The 25,453-nt window shown below is 48.2% G+C and overlaps 1 protein-coding gene across 1 annotated transcript; it reads right to left on the reverse strand.

The window, feature by feature from the left end:
• Positions 1 to 1,870: 1,870 nt before the first annotated feature.
• On the reverse strand, positions 1,871 to 17,958 carry YIF1A (Yip1 interacting factor homolog A, membrane trafficking protein). Its single transcript, XM_083418642.1, has 8 exons — positions 17,748 to 17,958; positions 15,387 to 15,607; positions 13,823 to 13,927; positions 11,902 to 11,980; positions 9,810 to 9,867; positions 8,048 to 8,203; positions 5,753 to 5,846; positions 1,871 to 3,103 (listed from the first exon to the last, which is right to left on the reverse strand). Exons 1-8 carry the CDS (start codon positions 17,776 to 17,778, stop codon positions 2,954 to 2,956), a joined length of 894 nt encoding a protein of 297 aa, XP_083274768.1. The 5' UTR covers positions 17,779 to 17,958; the 3' UTR covers positions 1,871 to 2,953.
• Between the last annotated feature and the right edge of the window lie 7,495 nt (positions 17,959 to 25,453).

Consider the following 25,453-nt stretch of genomic DNA (forward strand, 5'->3'; position numbering starts at 1 on the left):
TTTTTGTGTGTGTGCATTGTTGACTTTAGCTTTTAAATGTCTCCAAATATGTGCCAGGCTTCTTTTCAAAGGATAATTTTGATGTTTTAACTTTTTTTTGTAAACCGCTATAAGGTTTTTTATTACAGTTGAGTGATATAGAAATTTTGTTGCATAATAAGATATAGAAATACATATATATGAGAGAATGACTTTGGAGGGCCTCAGGTTCCCCACTTCTGCTGTAGAGTGAATACACTTGACACACAAATTACGTCCTAGAGAGTTCTGTGGGGCTTGGTGCTCATTATGCAGTTATGATACCGGCTGACAATGCAAGAAAAGAAATAAGAAGCGTGAACACCGAAAATCTCCTTAAAAGCTGTGTCCTACCATGACCCCCAGGACGCGGGTGGCGCTGTGGGTTAAAGCCTCAGTGCCTAGGGCTTGCCGATCGAAAGGTCGGCGGTTCGAATCCCCACGGCGGGGTGCGCTCCTGCTGTTCGGTCCCAGCGCCTGTCAACCTAGCAGTTCAAAAGCACTCTCGGGTGCAAGTAGATAAATAGGGACCGCTTACTAGCGGGAAGGTAAACGGCGTTTCCGTGTGCGGCTCTGGCTTGCCAGAGCAGCGATGTCACGCTGGCCACGTGACCCGGAAGTGTCTTTGGACAGCGCTGGCCCCCGGCCTCTCGAGTGAGATGGGCGCACAACCCTAGAGTCTGGCAAGACTGGCCCGTACGGGCAAGGGTACCTTTACCTTTACCTTACCATGACCCCCTGCAGCAGAGGGCTTTGGCCTCTCACCTTTTTGAATCTCACCTGTGGGAATTGACGGCCAAAGGGAGAGTAGGCAGGGACCAGCAGCTGCCAGAGAACGTCTCCTTCAACCCCCTCCTGGGAAAAGGAAACTGGTCCTCTGAGAAGTTCCCCCGTAATTGCAAACAGTGAACAAAATGTTTTTTTTTCTTCACTCCAATAAACGCTCCTTCAAACAAGCCACGGAGAAACAAACATGCGCGCACACAGGCATCCCACACACAGCCAAGTACCAAAGCAGTCTCTCTGCAGCTGGTCCGTGAAGCGTCTGCTGCCGCCTGGCGTCAGAGGTGAGTAACTATTCTAAGCTAAGAGGATAGCAGGGAAGTGAAGGCCCACATTCGTTCCACACGTTTAAAAGCACTAGGGTACCACTTAAAACAGCTGCGACTTCCCCCAAAGAATCCTGGGAAATGTAGTTTGTTAAGGGTTCTGAGAGTTGTTATAGACTTGCCTATTCCCCGCTCACAGAGCTACAATTTTCAGAGTGACCCTGGCCATTAAATCACTCTAGGAATTGTGGCCCTGTGAGGAGCTAGGTAGTCTGTGAACAATACTCAGCACTCATCAGGGAAGTTTTTAATGATTGTTTTACTGCGTTTTTAGTATTTTGTCGAGAGCCACCCAGAGTGGCTGGGGCAACCCAGTGAGATGGGTGGGGTATAAATAATAAAATTATTATTATTAATTATTATTAACAATCCCCTATTCCTCACAGGGCTACAGTTCCTAGAATGGCTACACAATATATCCCTCCTCCCAGCAGACTCTGGAAATTGTAGCTCTGTGAGGCAAAAAGGGGGGGGTCTCCTCACAGCACCCTTAACAAATGAGCGTTCCCAGAATTCTCTGGGGGAAGCCATGACAGTTTAAAGTGTTATCATGCCACTTTATGGTCTGAATGTGCCCAAAGAGAAAACCACGAGGGGCTGCTATTCGCGGCGGTACTATATCAAGCAAAGCCTATTTAGTCACACACCATTCTTAAAATAAAGCAGCACAGGCGCTTTGCTGGGGGAGGGTGAAAGTTGGCAGCCACCCCCCCAGCCGGATGAAATGTGAACACACGCACAAGTTGTCAAGCACATTTTTATCATCGCTTCCAAGAACGAACTCTCCCATAAACAGATGGGGGGAAAGTTGAAATGCGAAGTCTTTCCTCTGAAAAGTTGGCTACAAGACACAACTTAGCGGCTTTGCAGATTTCGTTAAGGTTTCCCCCCCCCACCACCACCTCCTTGTCTACCCAAACCCACCTCTTTGCTGGCTTGTATCTGTGGCAGTAAAGACATTTTTTAAAACCCCCAGCAAAGGTTAATATATATATATATATAAAGAAAACAAATGGGGAATAGTTTGAAAGTTCCTCAACGATACATCATCTGATGTGTTATGACCAGTAGTACACAGTCCTTGAGAGGTGAGGGCGTCCGCTCTCTGACAACACAACAGCAGAGGGTGGGGTTTTTTTGGGGGGGGGGTCCACTGTCAATACTCAGCTGGTGGTGCTGGGGGTTAAAAGACCACCAGGTCGGGGGGCAAGCAGGAGAAGTCATTTAAAGTAAACCAGCTGATTTTCAGAAGAGGGGAAAAGGGTACTTTGCTCCAGAAGGCAATAATAAGAATAATACACCAGAACTCATGTTCTTAAAAATCCTTTGCATAGCAAAAGTGCTCCCAGGAGCACGAAGGGGGAGGGGGAGTGTTTGCAACAACCCTGCCCCACCCTATCTATCTGAGTTTGCCCCCATGAACACCCCAAGCAAGGAGACGTTTAGGACCAGTGGAAATGGAACAGGCCACAGATTTGGGAGTCAAGCCCGGGGCGGGGGGGCAGGCAGTGTCAAGCCTGGATAGTTTTGACAGTCCTCACTTCCCCTCCGCTCTCATTATTTTGTGGGGGGCAGGGAGCCCCTCGAGAAGACGTGGCACCTCCCTTATTCGGCATCATCCCTTGCGTCAGCGGAGCCCCCGTCCTCCTTCGCAAGGCCCAGGATTTGAATGGCCAGGAAAAAGTGGAGTGTGTACTTCATGGGATTTGGGGCCGGTGGGTGGGAGAAATAAGAGGGCAGGAAGAGAGAGGGGTCCTTGCAAAGCCAGCCCCCCCCCCCAGGCAAACGTTGGGGCTGCCACGGACGGGTCATCTCCTCCGCGTCGCCTAATGAACCAGCTGTGCAGTCAGCCAATAGAGGATCAGAGGCTGGAAGGCGGCAGCTGCTAGGGTGACGTACATCTGCGCCCTCCCGCTAGGCCGGCTCATCCCTTCCTGCACCATTGAAGGAAGGATCTTCATCCGCAAGGAGCGTACCTGGTTCAGAGAGAGGAAATATGCCACACATCAGAGGTTAAGGAAGAAGACTTGCCTCTCTCCCCACCCCACAAATCACTCCTTCATTGTAAAAGCAAGGGTGGGCGACCTGCAGCCTCCCTAGGTGTTCATGCAGCTAGAAACTTGTGACCCTGCTATCTCACAGAATAATATCGAGTCGGAAGGGGACCCTGGGGCTCATCTAGTACCAGTCCCCTTGATCTGAAAGAATAAGCAGCTGTCCCTTAACGGGGATTGAACCTGCAACCTTGACACTGCTGAGCGATGTTGCTGGACTCCTCAACTCCCATCGGCCCTGAGGCAGCATGGCAAATAGGGATGGTGGGAGTTGTAGGCCACAGCCACATTTAAAGCACTGTTATACCACTTTAAACCCTCACGGCTTCCCCCAGAGAACCTTGGAAACTGCAGTTTGCTAAAGGCGCTGAGGGGTTTTTACATATATATATATATATATATATATATATATATATATATATATATACACACACACACACACACAGAGATTTTTCGCTCTATAGGACGCACCGGACAATAGGGTGTACCGGACCATAGGAGGGGGAGAACCGGGGGGGGTGGGTTTTTTTTTCTTGTTCTCCCCCTCTAAAACAAGGTGCGTTCAAGGTGCATTCACCCGAGCGTGTGGGGCTAGTGGTGGAGGGAAGTGCTGCTTTCCCCCACCATCAGCCTCAAAGATCCCTGAAGCCTTTGGAGCGCAGCACCCCGCTGCCCTGCAGAGGCTTTGTGCGCAGCCATCCCTAAGCTAGAAGAGCGAGACGGAGGGCTTGGGAACAGCCTTGCTAGCCTCTGCAGGACACCGGGGTGAAGGCACCCCGCTGCCCTGGAGAGGCTTTGCACGCAGCCGTCCCCAAGCTAGAGCAGCGCTCCATCTCCCTGTTCTGCCTTTGGGCTTAGCGGCGCAGCCTGCATTCGCTCTATAGGGCGCACACACATTTCCCCTTAATTTTTGGAGGGGAAAAAGTGTGTCCTATAGAGCGAAAAATATGTGTGTGTGTGTATGTATATGTGTGCGGGTGTGGGTGTATATATATATACATATATAAACATATTGTCAGCAATCATTTAACACAATTTCATATCTTATACAATTTTTTGACTTCCGTCAATCACATCTGAAAATTTTCCAATCTTATCCACTTAATTTACATTTCTTAATTTCACTATTACTTTTAATTTTCTTAACTAATAACTCTCTTCATAATCTTCCTTGCAATATTTCATATATTCCTCCGTACAAAACTTCTTGTATTCCTACTAGCATAATCTGTTGTTTACAATTCCTTTTCAAATAGTTCACATATTTATTCCAGTCCTCTGAGAATCTCTGGTCCCGCAGGTTTCAAATCCTTCCTGTCATCTTATCTAATTCTGCAGAGAGACCCCCTTTTCCATTCCCAGAGTTCCCAGGGACAGATTGTATAACCACTCAGTGATAACTGTAAGCTCGGGGGCGGGGGGATTGCCGCCTGATAACTCTCTGCTCCCTTACACAAACTGCAGCTCCCAGCAGGGCAGTCTTACCCATTGGCGCTAGGGGTGCAGGGCACCCGGGCGCTGGGCTCTCAGGGGCGCCGGGCCGAGACTCCGGGGCCCGAGAGTTGAATCCGGGGAAGAGCCCACCCGTCAGTCGGAGCACCACAGCAGGCTCTTCTACTGCGGGCAGCTCTGCACCGCGAATTCAGGGGTGACCGAGCCAGCGAGATGCTGAGATGGGCGGGCGGGCAGCTCTGCCCTCCTGCGCACCTAGGACTGGGCAACTGGGGGGGGGGGCGCCAGGCAGATCTTTGCACCCCAGCGCCACATATGCTTAAGACATCCCTGGCTCCCAGAATGCTTTGCGGGAAGCCATGACGGTTTAAAGTTATCTCCCGCTTGGACTACTGCAATGCGCTCTACGTGGGGCTACCTTTGAAGGTGACCCAGAAACTACAACTAATCCAGAATGTGGCAGCTAGACTCGCCGAGACCACATAACACTGGTCTTGAAAGACCTGCATTGGCTCCCAGTACATTTCCGAGCACATTTCAAAGTGTTGGTGTTGACCTTTAAAGCCCTAAACGGCCTCGATCCAGTATACCTAAAGGAGCGTCTCCACCCCCATCGTTCAGCCCGAACACTGAGATCCAGCGCCAAGGGCCTTCTGGTGGTTTCCTCATTGCAAGAAGTTACAGGGAACCAGGCAGAGGGCCTTCTCGGTAGTGGCGCCCACCCTGTGGAACGCCCTCCCACCAGATGTCAAAGAAGTAAACAACTACCTAACATTTAGAAGACATCTGAAGGCAGCCCTGTTCAGGGAAGTTTTTAATGTGTGACATTCTAATGTATTTTTAATCTTTGTTGGAAGCTGCCCAGAGTGGCTGGGGAAACCCCGCCAAGTGGGCGGGGCACAAATAATAAATGTTGTTGTTATTATTATTATTATTATTATTAAGTGGTGCCATAAATGTTTTAAATGTAAGTGTTGTTGTCGTCTAGCAGCATGCAGAAGCTCATTCCCTTTGGTCTGATCTACCAGGAACTCTGTACGTCCCCGGGAAAGGCCTGCTGACGAGACTTCCTGCCCCACGGCACCCTGGGAGTCCCAGGGCCCAGATCCCACTACTCACCATGAAATACATAAGAGCGCAGGAAGCCCAAGCCAAGGCGATATAATAGCCATTGCTGCCAAACGCGAGGCCGCCCACCACAGCTAGGATCATCCTGGAGGAGGAGGAGGAGGAAATGGCAAGTGTCATCATGGCTGTTAAATCCCCTCCTGTCAAGGCTGTCATCCAGACCCAGTATTCTGAGATTCACAGCTGTTGTTAAGATCTCTGCCAATCACCCCCCTTTTAGTCAGGCGAGACTCATGTTAGTTCTCAGCACTGAAAGCTTTATAGAAATTTTTAAAAGCTTACGAGGTGCCGGGACACAAACGTGCCTACGCATAGCATATTAAAAAGAAACTTTGGGGAAATGATGTGATCGTGAGGGCGGGGCAAGGGGGGAGATTCTTAAAATTGTTGGCATAAATATATTCGGCGCTGGAATCATACAAGTTTAACTTAAAATTTTGGGGGAGTAATACTGGAAGCATTATGGGAGGCAAAAATTCTGTTTATTAGTAAAAGCAAATGGTGGTAGTTTTTAAACAAGGTAACCGCAGAACTGTTTCCCTATATGTGACATTTATGTGTATGCATAATTTAGGGTTGCCAAAAGTCCGGAATAAAGCTGTCAGAAACAGTGCCCGGGCAGAATTTGCTTAAATGTCCGGGAAAATCCAGATGTATGGAAACCCATGTCTGAAGTCAAGATTTTGGCGACTTTCCTTAAAAACAGCTCAAAAACTTCAATTTTTTTTCTTGAGCTCAACAACTTTTGTGTCCGGATTTTCACTTTTTGAAATGTGGCAACTCTAGCATAACTATACAGACCCTCTGGATAGATACAGTGGTACCTCAGGTTACATACGCTTCAGGTTACATACACTTCAGGTTACATAAGCTTCAGGTTACAGACTCCGCTAACCCAGAAATAGTACCTCAGGTTAAGAACTTTGCAGGAGGCCCCATTAGCTAAAGCGGTGCTTCAGGTTAAGAACAGTTTCAGATTAAGTACGGACCTCCGGAACGAATTAAGTACTTAACCTGAGGTACCACTGTACTGCAAATATCAATCACATATTTGCATTAAAAAAATCAATGCTAACTTACTGTGTTGGGAAATTTCCCCAGAACAATCTTTTCAGTTAAAAAATTTAAATGTATATCACAATTTCCAATTTAACCAAATAAATATGTCTGTGCACGTGTGTTTTTAAAAGACTGCCTGTACATTCACCTTCTGAATCAGACGTCTTTGCTTCCCATCTGAACATGGATGGGACATTAGGTGGTGGCTGTATTTGGCAAATGCCCAGAGGCACAATATAGAGAATTTTTGGAGAGTGGCAGGACCTAGAATGGATGGGGAATGGGGATGGTGCTCCAGGTGTTGCTGGACTACAATTCCCATCAACCCTGATCACTGCTGGCTGAGGCTGATGGGAGCTGGAGTCCAAGAACATTCAGAGGGCTGCATCTCACATCACAACACTGCATGGAGGTGTGTGGTGAAGTCATTACAAAAAGGGAGTTGTGCTGGTGGTGGATGATGATGATGATGATAATACTCTGTATATTCCTCACAAAAGTGACCCAAAGCAACTTACAAACACAAGGTAAATACTATAAACAACTACAGCAAACACAACACTTCAAAACACAAACCAAAAACACAAGTACACACACACAAAAGATAGGTCTTATAGATCCAGTTCTGCTAAAAGAGGCCGCAGGTACTCTAATTAAGGGCCGAAAGGTCACACTAAATTAAAGTTATTGCCTGGTGCCTATAACTAGATAAAGAGGGTGCCAGGTGAGCCTCGCTGGGGAGAACATTCCACAAGCAGGGAGCCACCACTGAGAAGGCCTGTCCCCATGTTGCCACCCTCTGGACATCCCAGAGAGGGGCACACAGAGAAGAGCCTCAGAGAGTGATTGCAGGGTCTGATTCCGTTCATGTGAGGAGAGGCAATCCTTGAGGCATTGTGGTCCTGAGCCACATTAAAGCCGCAACGAAGAAAATACAAGTCAGTTTAAACACCTCTCAAGACCCCAAGTGGAAGAGCCAAGTTGGAGAAACATGCAACAAGAAGTCTGACCTCACGTAAACACAGCCTCCTATGGTCCCAAGGACCACTAGGCCAGAGATGTGGCCCTCCTGATGTTGCCGGACCCCAGTCGCCGTCATTCCTGACCACTGGCCTTGCTGGCTTGGGCTGATAGGAGCTGGAGTCCACCCAATATTCAGAGGGCTTATGGTTCCTTCCCAGTGTGCTAGGCCAACAGCCACAAGGCAGAAGGGAGAGGCCTACTTACCCAACGTATTTGTAGCCGCAATAAGCAAGCAGGTCGAAAGTGCCCAGGTCGCTCTGGACCGTCACAAGGTACAGGCCCAGCAAAAGGGCAAGAACCTCAATCACGACCCACACGAACGCTGTGCTGGCACACATGCCCAGGACCTCTGGTGAAAACCTAGGAAGGAACAAGGCGGAAAGAGCAGAACGGAATGAACGTCAGGAACAAACATAAATATGTAAGAAGAGTCTGGCTGTTGGAATGCAATGTTAATGTGCTGTCTAAAATGTCTAAGATATTATTGGATTGTCAGACAAAGGAGGAGCAAGTAAAATCCTCAATTATAAATTGGGCAATAGATATTGGTTATAATATAGATATGGAAGTGTAGGAAGGATTGTGGAATACGGATATAAAATTCACAGCATGCTACGGCTTAAGAGAAAACTATACGGAAATGTTATATCGATGGCATCTAACACCAAGTAAACTGGCAAAAATGTATAAATCAAAATCGAATAAGTGTTGGAAATGCAAAGAGAAAGAAGGTACTTTTTATCATATGTGGTGGTCTTGTGGCAAGGTTAAAGCTTACTGGGAAATGATATATAATGAATTGAAAAAGATGTTTAAAGTAACATTTGTAAAAAAAAACCCAGAAAAAACCAGAAGCTTTTCTTCTGGGAATTATAGGGGTAGAACTACCGTATTTTTCGTCCCATAGGATGCTCCGTCCCATAGGACGCACCTAGTTTTTTTGAGGGGAAAATAAAGGGAATTCCCCCCCCCCTTTATTTCCCCCCCAAAACCAGGTCGGGGAAACCAAACCAGGTCGGGGAACAGCGGTATGGCAGCGCTCCGCCTCCCCACTTTCCCCTGAAATTGTGGGGCTGGTGCTGGGGAGAAGCAGGTTGAGGAACAGCGGGATGGCGGCGCTGCGCCTCCCCGCTGTCCCCCGAGCTTGTGGGGCTGGCCGATGTCTGCCTGGCGGGAGGGGCACTCTGCTTCAGGGCGCCCCGCGCACTGGGCGTCCCTTGCGTGAATTCCTGCGGGCTCCCCAGGCTTGCTCATAGCTTCCTGAAGCCTGGAGAGCGAGAGGGGTCAGTGCGCACCGACCCCTCTCGCTCTCCAAGCTTCAACGAAAGCCTGTATTCGCCCCATGGGACGCACACAGATTTCCCCTTCATTTTTGGAGGGGGGAAAGTGCGTCCTATAGGGCGAAAAATATGGTACCTAAACAGCATAGAAATTTATTCAGCGGCAAGAATGTTATTTGCCCAAAAATGGAAAGAAGTCCCAACGAAAGAAGAATGGATACAAAAACTTATGGACTATGCAGAAATGGCGAAACTTACCAGAAAAATAAGAAATCAAGATAACAAACTTTTTTATAAAAGCATGGAAATGGTTTATTGAATATTTAAAAAAACAAAATGTAAACAGATGAGGACATTGGCAGGATTATTGCAGTAACATGCAGTTTCATAAGAGTATATAATTAAAGTAGATGAAGAAAAGAATAAGTTAATTTGTAATATGCAGGAAATGATAAAAATAAATTTAAGGAAACACAGAAAGAGGAGGAAGGAAGTCGAGTTTTACAAGAGCATCTCTGCCTGTAATCATAGAGTTGGAAGGGTCATCTAGTCCCTCCCAACTCTATGATTATTTAGCACCATTACTACAGAGGGCAATTTAAGAAATGAAGCAGGAATAAAGAATCTGTGACCTCCAGATGTGGGAATTAAGAGGATGGGGGTGGGGAGGAAACCTCGTTCCTTACCTTTTCTGTAAACCAAGTGCCATCCCAGCGAGTAAGATATAGGTAATGAAAGCCATACCTGGAGAGAGGGGAAGAATAAGAATCACACTCATGAGAACTAGCCACTTTGATGGAACAAACTGCAGTTTTCCGGGGTGGCGGGGATGGAAAGTGTTATGTACTGAAGTTCTCACCCTGGGCCAGCAGGGGGATACTGTAGATAGTTATGCAAATAAGGGATCAAAAGTGACGTTCAGTGATTGGATAGTTTTAGAAAGTTGTTACAGTAACGTTGTACTGGAGCTCTATATAAGCAGGCTGACTGAACCCTTCAGTTCAGTTCTGTCCTGGCCTGTGAATAAACAAGAGCTGTCTGAAGAATCGCTGTGTCGTCTGATATGTTCACCCACAACTTAACAGAAAGGGTAGAGAGTTAACTTCTACTATAATTAGCTCTCCTGTCTAGCTTAACTCTAAAACAAGAACGGGGAGCCTGTAATTCTCATCAGCCCAGGTGACGAAAGGTTTGGGGTGATGGGGGCTGGAGTCCAACGACACCCGCAGAGACACAGGCTCCTCATCCCAGCTCTAAGAGATAGACAAAAAATTTGAAGCAAGGCCAACGATTTCTTTAACTCTGTTGCTTTGGAAACTGGGTCCCATCTGCGCTGCACATTTAAAGCAGGACCACAGCACTTTAAACAGTGATGGAGTCCCCCAGAAAATCCTGGAAAACCTAGTTTGTAAAGGGTACTGAGAGTTCTTACAAGACACCGCCCCCAATTCCCCTCACAGAACGGCAATATCCAGCTTTCCCTGTGAAAAGGGATTGGTTGTTAAGCTAGTCTGGGAACTGTAACTCCATGAGAGGAATAGAGATGTCTCCTTAAGCACCCTAATAAACTTATTCCTCTGGCCCTGCCCACAAATTGAATGTGGCCCCCAGGAGGCTGCGCACACAGAAATGTGGCCCTCGGTCTGAAAACCACCCCCCTCCTCTGAAAGTGCTTTTTAAAACTAACAAACCCTGGGTATTAGGCCAGGGCAGAGGTGAACACAGTGGCGTAGTGTGGGGGGTGCAGGGGGGGCCGACCGCACCGGGCGCAACATCTGGGGGGGGGGCACGCTCGCACTCGCAGCTCTCTGCCCCTACCTGGCTCACTCACTCTCTCTCACTGCAGTGCTGGCTGTGCAAATCCGATCCAAGCCGCTGGGTCGCTGCCCACTGTGGAGGGGGGGGGGTGCCAAGCATGCGGTGCGGTGCGGAGAGCGAGGGACTATCTGGGGGAGGGACAGTGCAGCGGGGGGGGGGGGCGCAAATTACTTGCCTTGCCCCGGGTGCTGACAACCCACGCTACGCCACTGGGTGAACATCAAGAAACATTGCTATGAATCACCTGTTCAGTTTTCCCAAAAACTATCAATACAGTGGTACCTCGGGTTAAGAACTTAATTCATTCTGGAGGTCCGTTCTTAACCCGAAACTGTTCTTAAGCTGAGGTACCACTTTAGCTAATGGGGCCTCCCGCCGCCGCTGCGCGATTTCTGTTCTCATCCTGGAGCAAAGTTCTTAACCCAAGGTACTATTTCTGGGTTAGCAGAGTCTGTAACCTGAAGCGTCTGTAACCTGAGGTACCACTGTATGTGGACAGGCAACATAAAACTTTGCCACTCTAAATAAATTTTGGCATGGACGTTAGCTAGGGTTTCAGCAGCCCAGCAATGGAAAACCTTGAAAAAAAATATGCATTTGTGGTAAAAAAACAAAACCACACACACAAAACCTGTGGACCTTGGCTACCACGGAAAAAATAAACTGTGTTTCTGGGGGTACAGAAAGATGGAGGAGGATCCAGAAGGCTTTCTTGTCATTGGATAAGATTTTATTTCCTGTGCTTCCTGTGCTAATCATTCACCCTCCACGCCAGCTCAGGAAATAAGGATGGCCTGATTTATATTGGTGTGCCACCATTTCTTTCTATTGTTACTGATTGCTTGTTTGCTTTGAATATGGTACGATGAAACACTGTACTACCGTACTTTTGGGTTGTTACTAATGGTAAAATAAGGAATAAGTAAAGAAATCCTCGTATGTTCAAGAGTCTCCACTCACTAGGAATGTAGAGGTCTGGAGCATTGACGTCCTGCCGTGGCGTGAGGGGGACATCTCTGTGGTAGCGGACTTCCCAGTTCTGCAGAAGAAAGCAAACAGGCGCAGGTGAGGGCAGGCTGCCCAAGACCAGTTTCAAAATACCTTTTTTTTAAGGGGGGTTCATGTTTGTTCTCAAACGGCACTGAAGCTGAGGTGGGCAAAGCTTGGATATTTTATTTTTATTTTTCTGTACAGCTGTATTGTAGAATATTTGAGCAGCGTTCACTGTTAAAACAAAAAGCACCACAGATTTTGTTTTTAAAAATACGCATAAGCACTGAGGTGATGGGCAAATTAAACTTGAAACATCTGCCCAGGCCTGATAGCATTAAAAAGTCTTCAAGAGACTCGTGAAAGTCAACAGCGAGGGTGCCTGCCGCATCTCTGACTGAAGCGTGTTCGACAACCAAATGCCCAACTTTGAATTGAAACCAGGCTGTAACACAGAGGAATAGCAAGCAGCTCTCACCCAATCTCAGTGATTGAGCTGGGATACAAGGCCTCTCAAGTGATGCTTAAGGTATCCTGCACCCAGGCTGTCCCTTTCAAACAAAATGTAGGAGCATAAGAAGCTGCCTTCTAAGATGCCAGTCCTCATGGTTCTGAAATAAATGGCTGACATAACTAGAAACATAGGAACCTGCCTTATAGTTAACTACATACGCCAGGTGAAGAACTGACACAGACTGTAACACTAAGAACTGTAACTTTGGAAACCTGTGCTTGAGCTTGCTATTTTCCTCCTCCCTCCTCCATCCTTTTTCCTCACGTGACATATCTTTCATCTGTCCTGAATCTACCACCACTTCGCTTCACTGGATGACCCCCATTTCCAGTTATTATGAGAGAGGGAGGAAAAAACCTCCTCTATCCACTTCTTTTGTACGATGCATAATTTTGTAAAACTTCACCTCGGCTCTGTATACCTGAAAGAGCGTCTCCACCCCCATCGTTCAGCCTGGACACTGAGGCCCAGCTCCGAGGGCCTTCTGGAGATTCCCTCATTGCGAGAAGTGAGGCTACAGGGAACCAGGCAGAGGGCCTTCTCGGTAGTGGTGCCCGCCCTGTGGAACACCCTGCCATCAGATAACATCTGAAGGCAGCCTTCTTTAGTGAAGTTTTTAATGTTTGATGTTTTGTTGTGTTTTTAATCTGTTGGAAGCCACCCAGAGTGGCTGGGGCAACCCAGTCCAATGGGCAAAGTATGAGTAATTATTATTATTATTATTATTATTATTATTATTATTATTATCATCATCATCATCCCCAACCACCCTCCTTGCTGAGGCCATAGCCAATGGCATGGGAAGGGCGCTCTGTACGTGCTTGGAAATATTGTGGGCACATGTCTTCTCTTTTTTGAACACACCCAGATTCTCTCCCCCACCCACCAGTAGCAGAGAATGAAATCCAGCAGTGTAGTCTCTAAATTGCTATAATCATCTACCCATTAAGTCCCTTCCTGTGAATATCCTAACTGCTGCCAAGGAAATAACTATGTGGCAGAAACTGTCCTGTCCTCCTGAACTAAATGTCTGTCACCTGCTCTGCTCCAGGATCTCATCCATGGGAGCGACACTGCTCTTTATCAAGGGCAAGAGTGCCAGAACCGCCACTGACACAGACTGTAACACTAAGAACTGTAACTTTGGAAACCTGTGCTTGAGCTTGCTATTTTCCTCCTCCCTCCTCCATCCTTTTTCCTCACGTGACATATCTTTTTAAGATGCTTAGCCTGAGGGCAGGGAGGGGCCATCCCAGAAATGTACGCCACTATGAAGGGCCTTTTCCAGCTGAAGGGTGGGATATAAAAGCTGTAAATAAATAAAACCAAGACCCCCAAACCGAAACAGCGGGCAAAGCGCCACCTCCCTATCTGTACCTGGTGTACATAAGGAAACACCAACAGGGCGAGCTTCTTCATCACGTAAGTGGTATCCACTGCAAAGAAGTACTTCAGCTTATTCATGGACATAAACCGATGGATCTGATGGAAGCAAAATTCAAGAATGAAAAATTATCCAGCTCAGAAGAAAGTATTCTTCTGAATTCCACACCTACTATACCTGGGAGATAGCTCAGCCGATAAGAGTGTGAGATTCTTAACCTCAAGGTCGTGAGTTCGAGCCCCACGTTGGACCAAACATTCCTGCATTACAGAGGGTTGGACTAGATGACCCTTGTGGTCCCTTCTTTCTCTACACTTCTACGATTCCGTAAGGAATCTGACAACTGGATAGGATAAATGGATTCTCTGTGCCCTTACTACACCCCAAAGACCAATACTGATGCACTAGGAATATAAATCAATGGCCCCTTTCAGTCAATGGACGGAAGATACGACAACAAGCACAACTTATGAACACATTGCTTATAGGTGCAGACTTTGTGTGGACAAGTATAATGATATCTCTTCCCCTATCCCTCCCCTCCACCGGTTTTGTAGCATGCTGGCAAAAAAGAGAGTGCTTTATATTGGGGGGGGGGGGTCCCAAAAGCATGAAGGTGGGGGGGGGGACCTGTAGCTAGTTAAGAGCACAGGAAGCACACAAAACCCAGAAGGGAAGCATGAACCAACCCTAAGCTCAGCCCCACCTGCATTACGCATTTAAAGAACTTTATCAAGCCATGGCTTCCCCCTTCCACCATTATTTGCTAATGGTGCTTGGAATTGCAGCTCTGCGAGGGGTGAAACTACAGTTCCCAGGAATCTTTGGGGGTACGGAAGGAAATATGCAGCCATGGAAGCTTATGATACAATGACTTTAGGGCCCCACGTGCACCCTACATTAAAAGCAGCACTGTGCCACTTTATACAGGCTTAATCATAGAATCATAGAGTTGGAAGAGACCACAAGGGCCATCGAGTCCAACCCCCTGCCAAGCAGGAAACACCATCAGAGCACTCCTGACATATGGCTGTCAAGCCTCTGCTTAAAGACCTCCAAAGAAGGAGACTCCACCACACTCCTTGGCAGCAAATTCCACTGTCAAACAGCTCTTACTGTCAGGAAGTTCTTCCTAATGTTTAGGTGGAATCTTCTTTCTTGTAGTTTGGATCCATTGCTCCGTGTCCACTTCTCTGGAGCAGCAGAAAACAACCTTTCTCCCTCCTCTATGTGACATCCTTTTATATATTTGAACATGGCTATCATATCACCCCTTAACCTCCTCTTCTCCAGGCTAAACATGCCCAGCTCCCTTAGCCGTTCTCCAGACGACCTGGGAACTGTAGTCTGACATCGTTCGGAGATCCCTAGCCTCCTCCCAGAGCTGCAATTCCCAGCTTTCCCTGGGAACAGAGACTGCTTGCTAAACCACTCTGGGAGCTACCAACTCACAGCACACTTAAACTACAGTCCCCAGAGTCCTTTGGGGGAAGCCACAACTGTTTAGGAAGAGGTGTAACAGCGTTTTGGCCGTACAAGATGAATGCCTCTTCCTACCTCCTTGTGCACAATGTCCTTGCCCTGAGATGCGATGGTGGTGCCGTAGGCCATAGCTACGTTGGCCACTGGGTCGGCAAAGATCTGGTTGAAACCCATGTCGATGCCTGGGGCCGGGTAACCCGGCTGCTGGGGGCCGTAGGCTGCACTGGTGTCGTCAAAGAGCTGGGGGGCATCTGCGTTCTGCGGCACAGGAGGGATCCTTGTCCTGTGTTTGGAACCTACAAGAGACGGGGTTTTAGTAGGGAGGAGAGATAATTTTTTTAAAGAAAAGAAGGCATATCAGATGGTCAGAAACACCCTTACAAGAGCTTGGAAGAACAAGCACCTACCATGGGTTACATAACGTCCCAAGGATCTTAGGTAAAGGTACCCCTGACCCTTAGGTCAAGTCGCCGATGACTCTGGGGTTGCAGCGCTCATCTCACTCTATAGGCCGAGGGAACCGGCATTTGTCCGCAGACAGCTTCCAGGTCATGTGGCCAGCTTCTGCCGAACCAGAGCAGCGCACAGAAACGCTGTTTACCTTCCCGCTGGAGTGGTACCTATTTATCTACTTGCACTTTGACATGCTTTCGAACTGCTAGGTTGGCAGGAGCAGGGACCGAGCAAGGGGAGCTCACCCCCTCACGGGGATCCGAACTGCTGACCTTCTGATCAGCAAGCCCAAGGCTCTGTGGTTTAGACCACAGCGCCACCCGTGTCCCTCACCCAAGGATCTTATCTGAGCACAATTATTATAAAGGCCAATTTATGGTTTATTTCCTTACGGGACACTCAGCTCTGTTTCACAATGGTAGATAAGAATCTCAGGAGGACTAAGCGCCTTCAGGAAGGAAACTACTATCCCCCTGTAATAAGGTGGCTGCCGATTAGATACGAGGCCAAGCTCCCTGGCCCCTGCCCAACGAGAGAGTTTTGGGGCCACGACAAAACAGTTGCCAAGAGAGGAAAGCCCAGCGAGAATGTTTATGCTCCTGCGAAGGCCTCTAGCAGGAGGAAACGCTGCTTCTGAGCCCAAAGGTGGAGAGTAGGGAAGGAAAGGAGCAACGTGGTTTCATGCTAAGCATGACAGAGTCTTCCAAGCCTCCGCCTGCAGAGAACCAAGTGGGAGGTGAGAGACAGAAGACTGAGCATTTGTGCATCTGAAGGGTAGAAATCTTGCGAGAAAGGCGAATTGGCGGATGAGGTTTGCCTAAGGCAGAGGAGGCAGGGGTAGCTCGGTCGGTAGAGCATGAGACTGTTAGTCGCAGGGTTGTGGGTTCGAACCCCACATTGGTCAAAAGATTCCTGCATTGCAGGGGGGTTGGACTAGATGATCCTTGGGGTCCCTTCCAACTCTACAATAGGAGACCGGGGGTGGGGGGAGGGGAGAGTAAAGCTTGCAATGCTTTGCTCTGACAGAGCCGCACAGTTGTAGTTAGACTTCAACTCCCATCAACCCCAGCCAATGTGACCAATGGCAAGGGATGATGGGAGTTGTAGTTCAGCAGCGGCTGGACAGGGCTCCCAAATTCTCATTGAGAAGCTCCACAGGAGTCCTCATCATTTTTACTAAATTATGGCCTACTACTACAAACCATTTATTCATTTATTAGAATAAACAAACTAGATTTTTATTGAAAGATTTGTGTCCTGCCTTTCCAATTCCAAAAGGGGTGGGGACTGGGACTCAAGGTAGTTTAAATATATAATGAAAATCAATTAAAAACAGAAAAGGGAAAACACCCACAACTTTTACAACACGTCACTTAGCAATAACAACAAACTGTATCCAATGCTAGTGCGGAATAGACCCACTTAAATTAAAAAGCATGACTAACTTAGGTCCATTAATTCCAGCAGTTAAATCCCAAGTGGAACTGAGTTGGGATACAACCCAGGACTAGTAATAATAATTTAAAAACACACCAGAAAGAAAACGAAGGCAACAGCATTTATTTACTTTTACTAAGGATTTGTGAAAGAGGCTAAGTCTCTCTTTCTCTCTCTCTCTTTTATCCACGAGGGCAGAACACGTAGCAAAGAGGACGCTTTAATTATGATTACAAGTCTCTTTCGAACTGAACCCAGGACGGTCCGAGAGCCAAAAAAGCACGTGCTCTGCGGCCGAGTTCAGGCCCCTTCCACTTAGCTCCCCTTAGGAAGCAACAGGATTATCGGGGGGGGGGGGAGAGAGAAAGGTCTTTCGGTGCTAAGGCCCTCATCCCGAGGCAAGCGCCACCCCCATCAGACCCCTCTTCCATACTGTCTGGATACAACTGCGCGGGGGAGGGAATCGGCACCCCAACATTGAAGCCACGTCCGGGGCCTGTTACCCCCTTTCCGTTTCCCCCCTCCGAGTCCCCCTCAAGGTCTTACCTGGGCCCCCATAGCCAGGGGGATAAGCCATGGCTCCCCGCGATAGTTTGCAAAACGGGGCCCCCTCTTCTGAAAGTGTGATCAACTTGAAATCAAAGTGGGGGGGGGAGGGGGAGGGAGACTTGAAGACGGATCAAAAGGAAAGGGGAGGGAGACGCAAGTCCAAGCCACGTCCTCAAAGCCTCCAGCGCCGCAATCCTCAGCCTCCCATTGGCTGCTACGGTGGCTGCGCTCAGGGCTCTGAGCGCTGATTGGCGGGAAATGTATCCATTTCACTCTCTCTTTTTTCCTTGCTTCCTCGCAGCTGTTCCAAAGGGGCGGAGTTCCCGCTGTACCTTCGGTAAGAAGTCCTCTTAAGGACGCATGCGCGCGAGGAAGTTCCATTCGCCCCGCCCCTCTTTTGTCGAAACAATTATTAGCAGTTAACAAACTGTATGTGGCAGTTGAAGAGTTTGTGGCTTCTCCTATTTTCTTTTTTTTTGCCAGTGTGGTCTTTTTAAAAAATCTGTATGATCCTTTTTGTTGGATGATTCAAATAAAACTGGTTTTGTTTTTTAAGATAAGTTTTCAAGATGCTGTTGTTGTTGTTGTTTAGTCCGACTCTTCGTGACCCCCTGGACCAGAACACGCCAGGCACTCCAGTCTTCCACTGCCTCCCGCAGTTTGGTCAAACTCATGTTAGTAGCTTTGAGAACACTGTCCAGCCATCTCGTCATCTGTTGTCCCCTTCTCCTTGTGCCCTCCATCTTTCCCAACATCAGGGTCTTTTCCAGGGAGTCTTCTCATGAGGTGGCCAAAGGATTGGAGCCTCAGCTTCAGGATCTGTCCTTCCAGTGAGCACTCAGGGCTGATTTCCTGAAGAATGGAGAGGTTTGATCTCCTTGCAGTCCATGGGACTCTCAAGAGTCTCCTCCAGCACCAGAATTCAAAAGCATCAATTCTTCAGCGATCAGCCTTCTTTATGGTCCAGCTCTCACTTCCACACATCACTACTGGGAAAACCATAGCTTTTACTATATGGACCTTTGCCGGCAAGGTGATGTCTCTGCTTTTTAAGATGCTGTCTAGGTTTGTCATTGCTTTTCTCCCAAGAAGCAGGCGTCTTTTAATTTCGTGACTTCTGTCACCATCTGCAGTGATCCTGGAGCCCAAGAAAGCAAAATCTCTCACCGCCTCCATTTCTTCCCCTAAGATAAAATGTTGAAAGCTTGCCCAAAGGCTTCCATCCTAAGAAGACACAATTACATTGGCCAGCTGAACACCATGCTGGACTATTTGTGTGTTTGGCCTGATCCAGCAGGCTCTTTTTGTTTTCTGATGATACAAGAGGAAGGAGGGATGCGGAGGGAAGAGGAAAGCAAGGAAGGGGAATGCATAGGGATGAGATTGATGTATCCAGCCACCAGATAGCACTCTGTGATGCTCACAAGCAAGGCATAAAGAAGCAGCGTCCTCCTTTGTCTACCCAGCACCTGTTATTTATGGGTAGCTGCCTCTGACCATGGGAGTTCCATTTTCCTATCATGCCTGATCCCGCTTTTAATAACAATCTAAGCCAATTGCCCACCTAGCAGTTCGAAAGCACGTCAAAGTGCAAGTAGATAAATAGGTACCACTCCGGTGGGAAGGTAAATGGCATTTCCGTGCACTGCTCTGGTTCGTCAGAAGCGGCTTAGTCATGCTGGCCACATGGCCCGGAAGCTGTACGCCGGCTCCCTCGGCCAATAAAGCGAGATGAGCCCCGCAACCCCAGAGTCGGTCACGACTGGACCTAATGGTCAGGGGTCCCTTTACCTTTACTTAAGCCAATGGCTATTGCCACATCTTGTCACAACAAATCCCACTATTCTTTCTTTTCAGCAACATTCCCAGCTCCACAATCTTCTTTTGTCAAAATGTGGTCACTGGGACTGAACTGTATGCCAAATGTAGCCAGACCACAGATATAGAATCTTAGAACTGTAGAGTTGGAATGGACCCCCCTCCCCAAATGGTCATCTAGTCCAACCATCTAACTGAAGCATCCATGACAGCTGACCATCCAACCTTAAAAACCTCTAGTGAGGGAAAGTCCACCACCTTCTGAGGAAGACTGTTCCACTGTTGAACAGCTCTTACTGTAATAAAGTTCTTCCTGATGTTTAGTCGGAATCTCCTTTCTTGTAACTTGAAGCCACTGGTTCGGGTCCTACCCTCAGGAGGAGAAAACAAGCTTGCTCCATCTTATATGTCACAGCCCTTGAGATATCTGAAGATGGCCATCGTATCTCAGTCTCCTCTTTTCCAGGCTAAACATACCCAGCTCCTTCAACCGTTCCTGGTTTCCAGAGCCTTGATCATCTTGGTTGCCCTCCTCTGCACACCTTCCAGCTTGTCAAAATCCTTCTTAAATTGTGGTGCCCAGAACTGGACACAGTGTTCCAGGTGTGGTCTCACCAAGGCAGAATAGAGTGTCCACTTTTCTGTTTCTTTCTTTCCAGTTCCTGGTGTGGAATCTGCTCACTGTAGTTGCACTCTTGAGTAAGCCCCATGACCTCAAGATCCCTTTCCTGCTCTCCTCTAGTGGAGGCCCCATTGGGGTATAGAATGGATGGGTAACATCTGTCGTCCTCCAACAAGACAATATAACACTGGTCCTGAAAGACCTACTCTGACTCCCACTACGTTTCCGAGCACAATTCAAAGTGTTGGTGCTGAGCTTTAAAACCCTAAACGGCCTTGGCCCAGTATACCTGAAGGAGTGCCTCCACCCTCATCATTCAGCCCAGACACTGAGGTCCAGCTCCGGGGGCCTTCTGCTGGTTCCCTCACTGCGAGAAGTGAGGTTGCAGGGAACCAGGCCTTCTCGGTAGTGGCACCCGCCCTGTGAAATACCCTCCCATCAGATGTCAAGGAGATAAATAACTATACAGCTTTTAGAAGACATCTGAAGGCGGCCCTGTATATGGAAGGTTTTAATGTTCGAAGTTTTATTGTGTTTTTAATATTCTGTTGGGAGCTGCCCAGAGTGGCTGGGGAAACCCAGCCAGATGAGCGGTGTATAAATAATAAATTATTATTATTATTATTATCCATATGTTATTATCCCAGACAAATCAGGCCCCAGCCAATCAGGGATCACATATTAAATGCACTTGCAGAGGTATAAAGAGAGGGTGGGAAACCTGTGAACCTCTACATGTTGCTAGACTCCAGCTCCCATCATCCCCAGCCAGCAGGGCCAATGATCAGGGATGATTGAAGCTGCAGACTGACATCTGCAGCATCAAAAGGAGTTCTGGAGGGTGTCAATACAAGAACAGAGCTTTTTCAGTGGTGGCTCCCTGTATGTGGAACACATTCCCCAGGGAAGTTTACCTGGTATCACCTTTATGTATTTTTAGACACCAGCCAAATACTTCTTAGCCAGGTTTTTGGCCCCTCGTTTTAAGGGTTTTTAAGTATTTGTGGCCTTTTTTAGTAGGACAGGACCTCTAAAGCTTTTTATTGTTTGCTTATCCTAATTGGTTTTAGCATTTCTCTGTGGCTTTCAGTCATTTCCACAAGTACAGCGACTAAATAATAACAATAATATTTATTTTTCTATTTATTCATTAATTGCATTTATAGCCCATGTTTTTTTTTTCTTCCAAGGTGGTTCTCCCCCTTCATGTTGTGATTACACCACAACAACCCTGTGAGGTAGGTTAGGCTGAGAGGCAGTAACTGGCCCAAAGTCACGCCCACTGAGCTTCCTTGCTGAGCAGAGGAGGATTTGGATCCTAGTCTCTAGGTCCCAGTCCAATGCTCTAACCACTAGACCACACTGTATTATATAACAACAACAACAACATATTTATTACAGTCATACCTCGGGTTACAGATGCTTCAGGTTGCATTTTTTTGGGGTAAAGGTAAAGGTACCCCTGCCCGTACGGGCCAGTCTTGACAGACTCTAGGGTTGTGCGCCCATCTCACTCAAGAGGCCGGGGGCCAGCGCTGTCCGCAGACACTTCCGGGTCACGTGGCCAGCGTGACAAGCTGCATCTGGCGAGCCAGTGCAGCACACGGAACGCCGTTTACCTTCCCGCTAGTAAGCGGTCCCTATTTATCTACTTGCACCCGGGAGTGCTTTCGAACTGCTAGGTTGGCAGGTGCTGGGACCGAACGACGGGAGCGCACCTCGCCGCGGGGGATTCGAACCGCCGACCTTTCGATCGGCAAGCCCTAGGCGCTGAGGCTTTTACCCACAGCGCCACCCGCGTCCCATTTTTTGGGTTACGGACCACCAAAACCCAGAATTACCGGAACGAGTTACTTCTGGGTTTCGGCGGTTGCTCATGTGCAGAAGCGCTAAATCACGCTTTGCGCATGCGCAGGAGCGCCGAATCGCAACCCGCACATGCGCAGACGCACCACTGCGGGTTGCGAACGCTGCACAGATCCTGCACAGATCACGTTCGCAACACGAGCGTCCACTATATTTTATATTATTATTGTAAGTGCAAGCGAATATGCCCTCACACTTTTCTATCCTTCCATTTAATGAACGGAAGTGCCGCTGTACCCATTTCGCTCAGCCCAGGTTAAATTTAGAATGCATTCACATTTTCTTAATTAACATCATCTCCCTGGTAAAGTTTTGGTTGCGAGTCGCGCGCTCCCTTGTCACAATCTGTTCAGGGGCTCCTGCCCTCCTCCCCGGCAAACTCTCTCCCCCCACATCCCCGCCGCCCTCCCGTGTCCCACTCTTACTTCCGACCATCTGTGCTCAGAGAACGGAATCTGCACAGGCTCCTTCAGGACATCTCGAATGTGTGATCGAAAACATATGGGCCGTAAAATCTCCGGAGGGAACCTGCGTGGCGGCAGCAGCAGCAGCGCGCAGCGAGCTCTTCAAGCCGTCTCCTCTTTTCAAAGCGCTGGGAAGGCTCTGCACAGCCCACGGAAAGGGCAGACCAGAGAGGGGACTGTACCACCTAGAGCTAATTGATGGGGAAATTGATGTCACCCCAAGGGCCACATTTCCTTCTGGGCAATCTTCCAGGGGCCATTTGCCAGGGCTGGGTGGAGCCAGAAGCAAAATAACTAAGTCTGAATAACTATCAGGATCACGCATCATTTCTTTAAGACTTTCAAATTAAATTGCAGCTGTCCTCTGAACTTTAGAACTCTATGCCTTTAAGAAGACCTAGGGGATCTCATCTACCCTTTAAATGCATATACAGTGGTACCTCAAGTTAAGTACTTAATTCATTCCGGAGGTCCGTTCTTAACCTCAAACTGTTCTGAACCTGAAGCACCACTTTAGCTAATGGGGACTCCTGCTGCTGCTGCGCCCTCGGAGCACAATTTCTGTTCTCATCCTGAAGCAAAGTTCTTAACCTGAAGCACTATTTCTGGGTTGGCGGAGTGTGTAACCTGAAGCGCATGTAACTTGAAGCGTGTGTAACCCGAGCTACCACTGTAAAAGGTAATAGGCTTACTTCCAAATTGAAAACGCACAGAAAAGCTCAAGATACATGTTGATCTACCCACACTTAGGTGAGGAATCATATGATTATATGCTGCTTTAGAGTTTTTAATTCGATTCAACACATGTAATTATTATTAATATTCATTATTTCCAGTCGTTATCTCTGAGAAACGTAGAAAATAACAGGATATATTTATACAAATTCTTCAAACTTACACGACCCCTTAAAAATTAGATAAGGAACCAAAAGTTGCATAATACTGTTTTATAATTTATGATAATTTAGAATTTAAATGTATTTTCATGTAATGCTTGATACTTCCAGCTGATGAAGGTGAATACATCAAAACAGGGCTCTGTCCTGGTTTCTGATCCATAACTGACTTCTGCTCAATGATTGAAACTAAGATCTTCACGTCAAATCTGACTATGGACTAACATGAACTTATCTCTACTCATAAACTCTTATCTTTAATACTGTAACGAATTATTGTGTTATACATATCCTTATGAGTTTGAGTTTGTAATCTCTGTTTGAGTTTGTAATCTCTATTTGAGTTTGTAATCCTTGTAAGAATATATACTTTTGAATGGATTAGTTTTTGTTACAACTGACTATCGATTTGCGAGTAGGGACCACTCCCACTTTTGAAACTTATATTGGCCAGAGTTCTTGGTGTGCTTTTTTCTTGGTACCGTATTTTTTGTCCCATAGGATGCTCCGTCCCATAGGACGCACCTAGTTTTTTTGGGGGGAAATAAAGGGGAAAAAATTTCCCTTTATTTCCCCCCCCAAACCAGGTCGGGGAAACCAAAACAGGTCGGGGAACAGCGGGATGGCGGCGCTGTGCCTCCCCGCTGTCCCCCGAGCTTGTGGGGCTGGCCGATGTCTGCCTGGCACGCGGGGAGCTCTGCTTCAGGGCGCCCCGCGTGCCGGGCGGCAGGCTGCTATCTGCAGCCTAGGGAGCCCTGCGGGAACTCCCACGGGCTCCCCAGGCTTGCTGATAGCTTCCTGAAGCCTGGAAAGTGAGAGGGGTTGGTGCGCACTGACCCCTCTCGCTCTCCAAGCTTCAGCGAAAGCCTGTATTCACCCTATAGGACGCACATAGATTTCCCCTTCATTTTTGGAGGGGAGAAAGTGTGTCCTATAGGGCGAAAAATACGGTATATTTAATAGCAAGAACTCCAACTTGTTTCTACATGCATTCACTCACCCTTCTCTGTGCTCCTCCCAGGCAGGGGTGGAGGAAGGGGGGCGGTGGGAGTGGTCTGCCCTGGGTGTCACCACTGAGGCGGGTGACAAAATGCCAGGCAGCTCTCACCGCAGCGCCTGCAGCACGCCCAAGCCATGCATCTCTCCTGGGAGTGACATGGTGGCTTGGGTGCCCGAAGGCTCCGCACTGCTCCAAACGGTCTGCCTGCTGCCTCCTCTTCAGCTGTAGGGCGGCAGAGTGGGAGGAGGCAGGCAGACTCCTCAGAGGCCCCACGGAGTGTCCTGCCCCTGCTGGCCCCAACCCTGGGTGCACGGCATGCGTGCCGCCCCAGGCGCCCAATCAGCTAGCTTTGCTGCTGCTCCCAGTGTGGTGTAGTGGCTAAGAGCGATGGACTCGTAATCTGGTGAACCGGGTTCGCTTCCCCGCTCCTCCACGTACAGCTGCTGGGTGACCTTGGGCCAGTCACACTTCTCTGAAGTCTCTCAGCCCCACTCACCTCACAGAGTGTTTGTTGTGGGGGAGGAAGAGAAAGGAGAATGTTAGCAGCTTTGAGAGTCCTTCGGGTAGTGATAAAGCGGGATATCAAATCCAAACTCTTCTTCTTCTTCTTCCCCCCAGGCAAGCATGATCAGAGGTCAAGGACACATTTCAGCCAGACAACAACATTCAAGGAGGGTGCACAGCAGGGCTGTGGCTTGGGGCAACAGCGTGGCTACGGGGTAGGGATGGCCGCACGTTTTTTTCAGCAGCACAACGAGAGAAGCAGCAAACTCAGTGACCGCCTGGGCGGCAAAAGCCCTAGCTACGCCTCTGGCCTGGGGAGAGACCCAAGGGCCAGGCAGATGCCTGGAGGACTGCATTCTCCCCTTAGCCCTGAGGTTCCCCATCCCTGATGTGTGTGTGTGTGTCATTTTTGAATGCTCCCCCCCCCCATTTTTTTTTTAAAGAAACACAACCCACTAATAACTCCCTGCAAGTAAATAATTAGCTCATCAGGGAAACAGGTTGTATCCCAGCCCTTTCCTTGCTCTGTCAGT

The sequence above is a fragment of the Podarcis tiliguerta genome (assembly GCF_965153285.1).
Source record: "Podarcis tiliguerta genome assembly, chromosome: 16".
NCBI classification, from domain to species: domain Eukaryota; kingdom Metazoa; phylum Chordata; class Lepidosauria; order Squamata; family Lacertidae; genus Podarcis; species Podarcis tiliguerta.

Excerpts from the sequence above, each read along its gene's own strand:
- YIF1A (XM_083418642.1), bottom strand. The coding sequence starts at position 17,778 with ATGGCTTATCCCCCTGGCTATGGGGGCCCAG. Across the intron at positions 13,928-15,386 it reads AGGACATTGTGCACAAGGAG|ATCCATCGGTTTATGTCCAT; the intron begins GTAGGAAGAGGC and ends TGCTTCCATCAG. Across the intron at positions 3,104-5,752 it reads GCGCTCTTATGTATTTCATG|GTACGCTCCTTGCGGATGAA; the intron begins GTGAGTAGTGGG and ends TCTCTGAACCAG.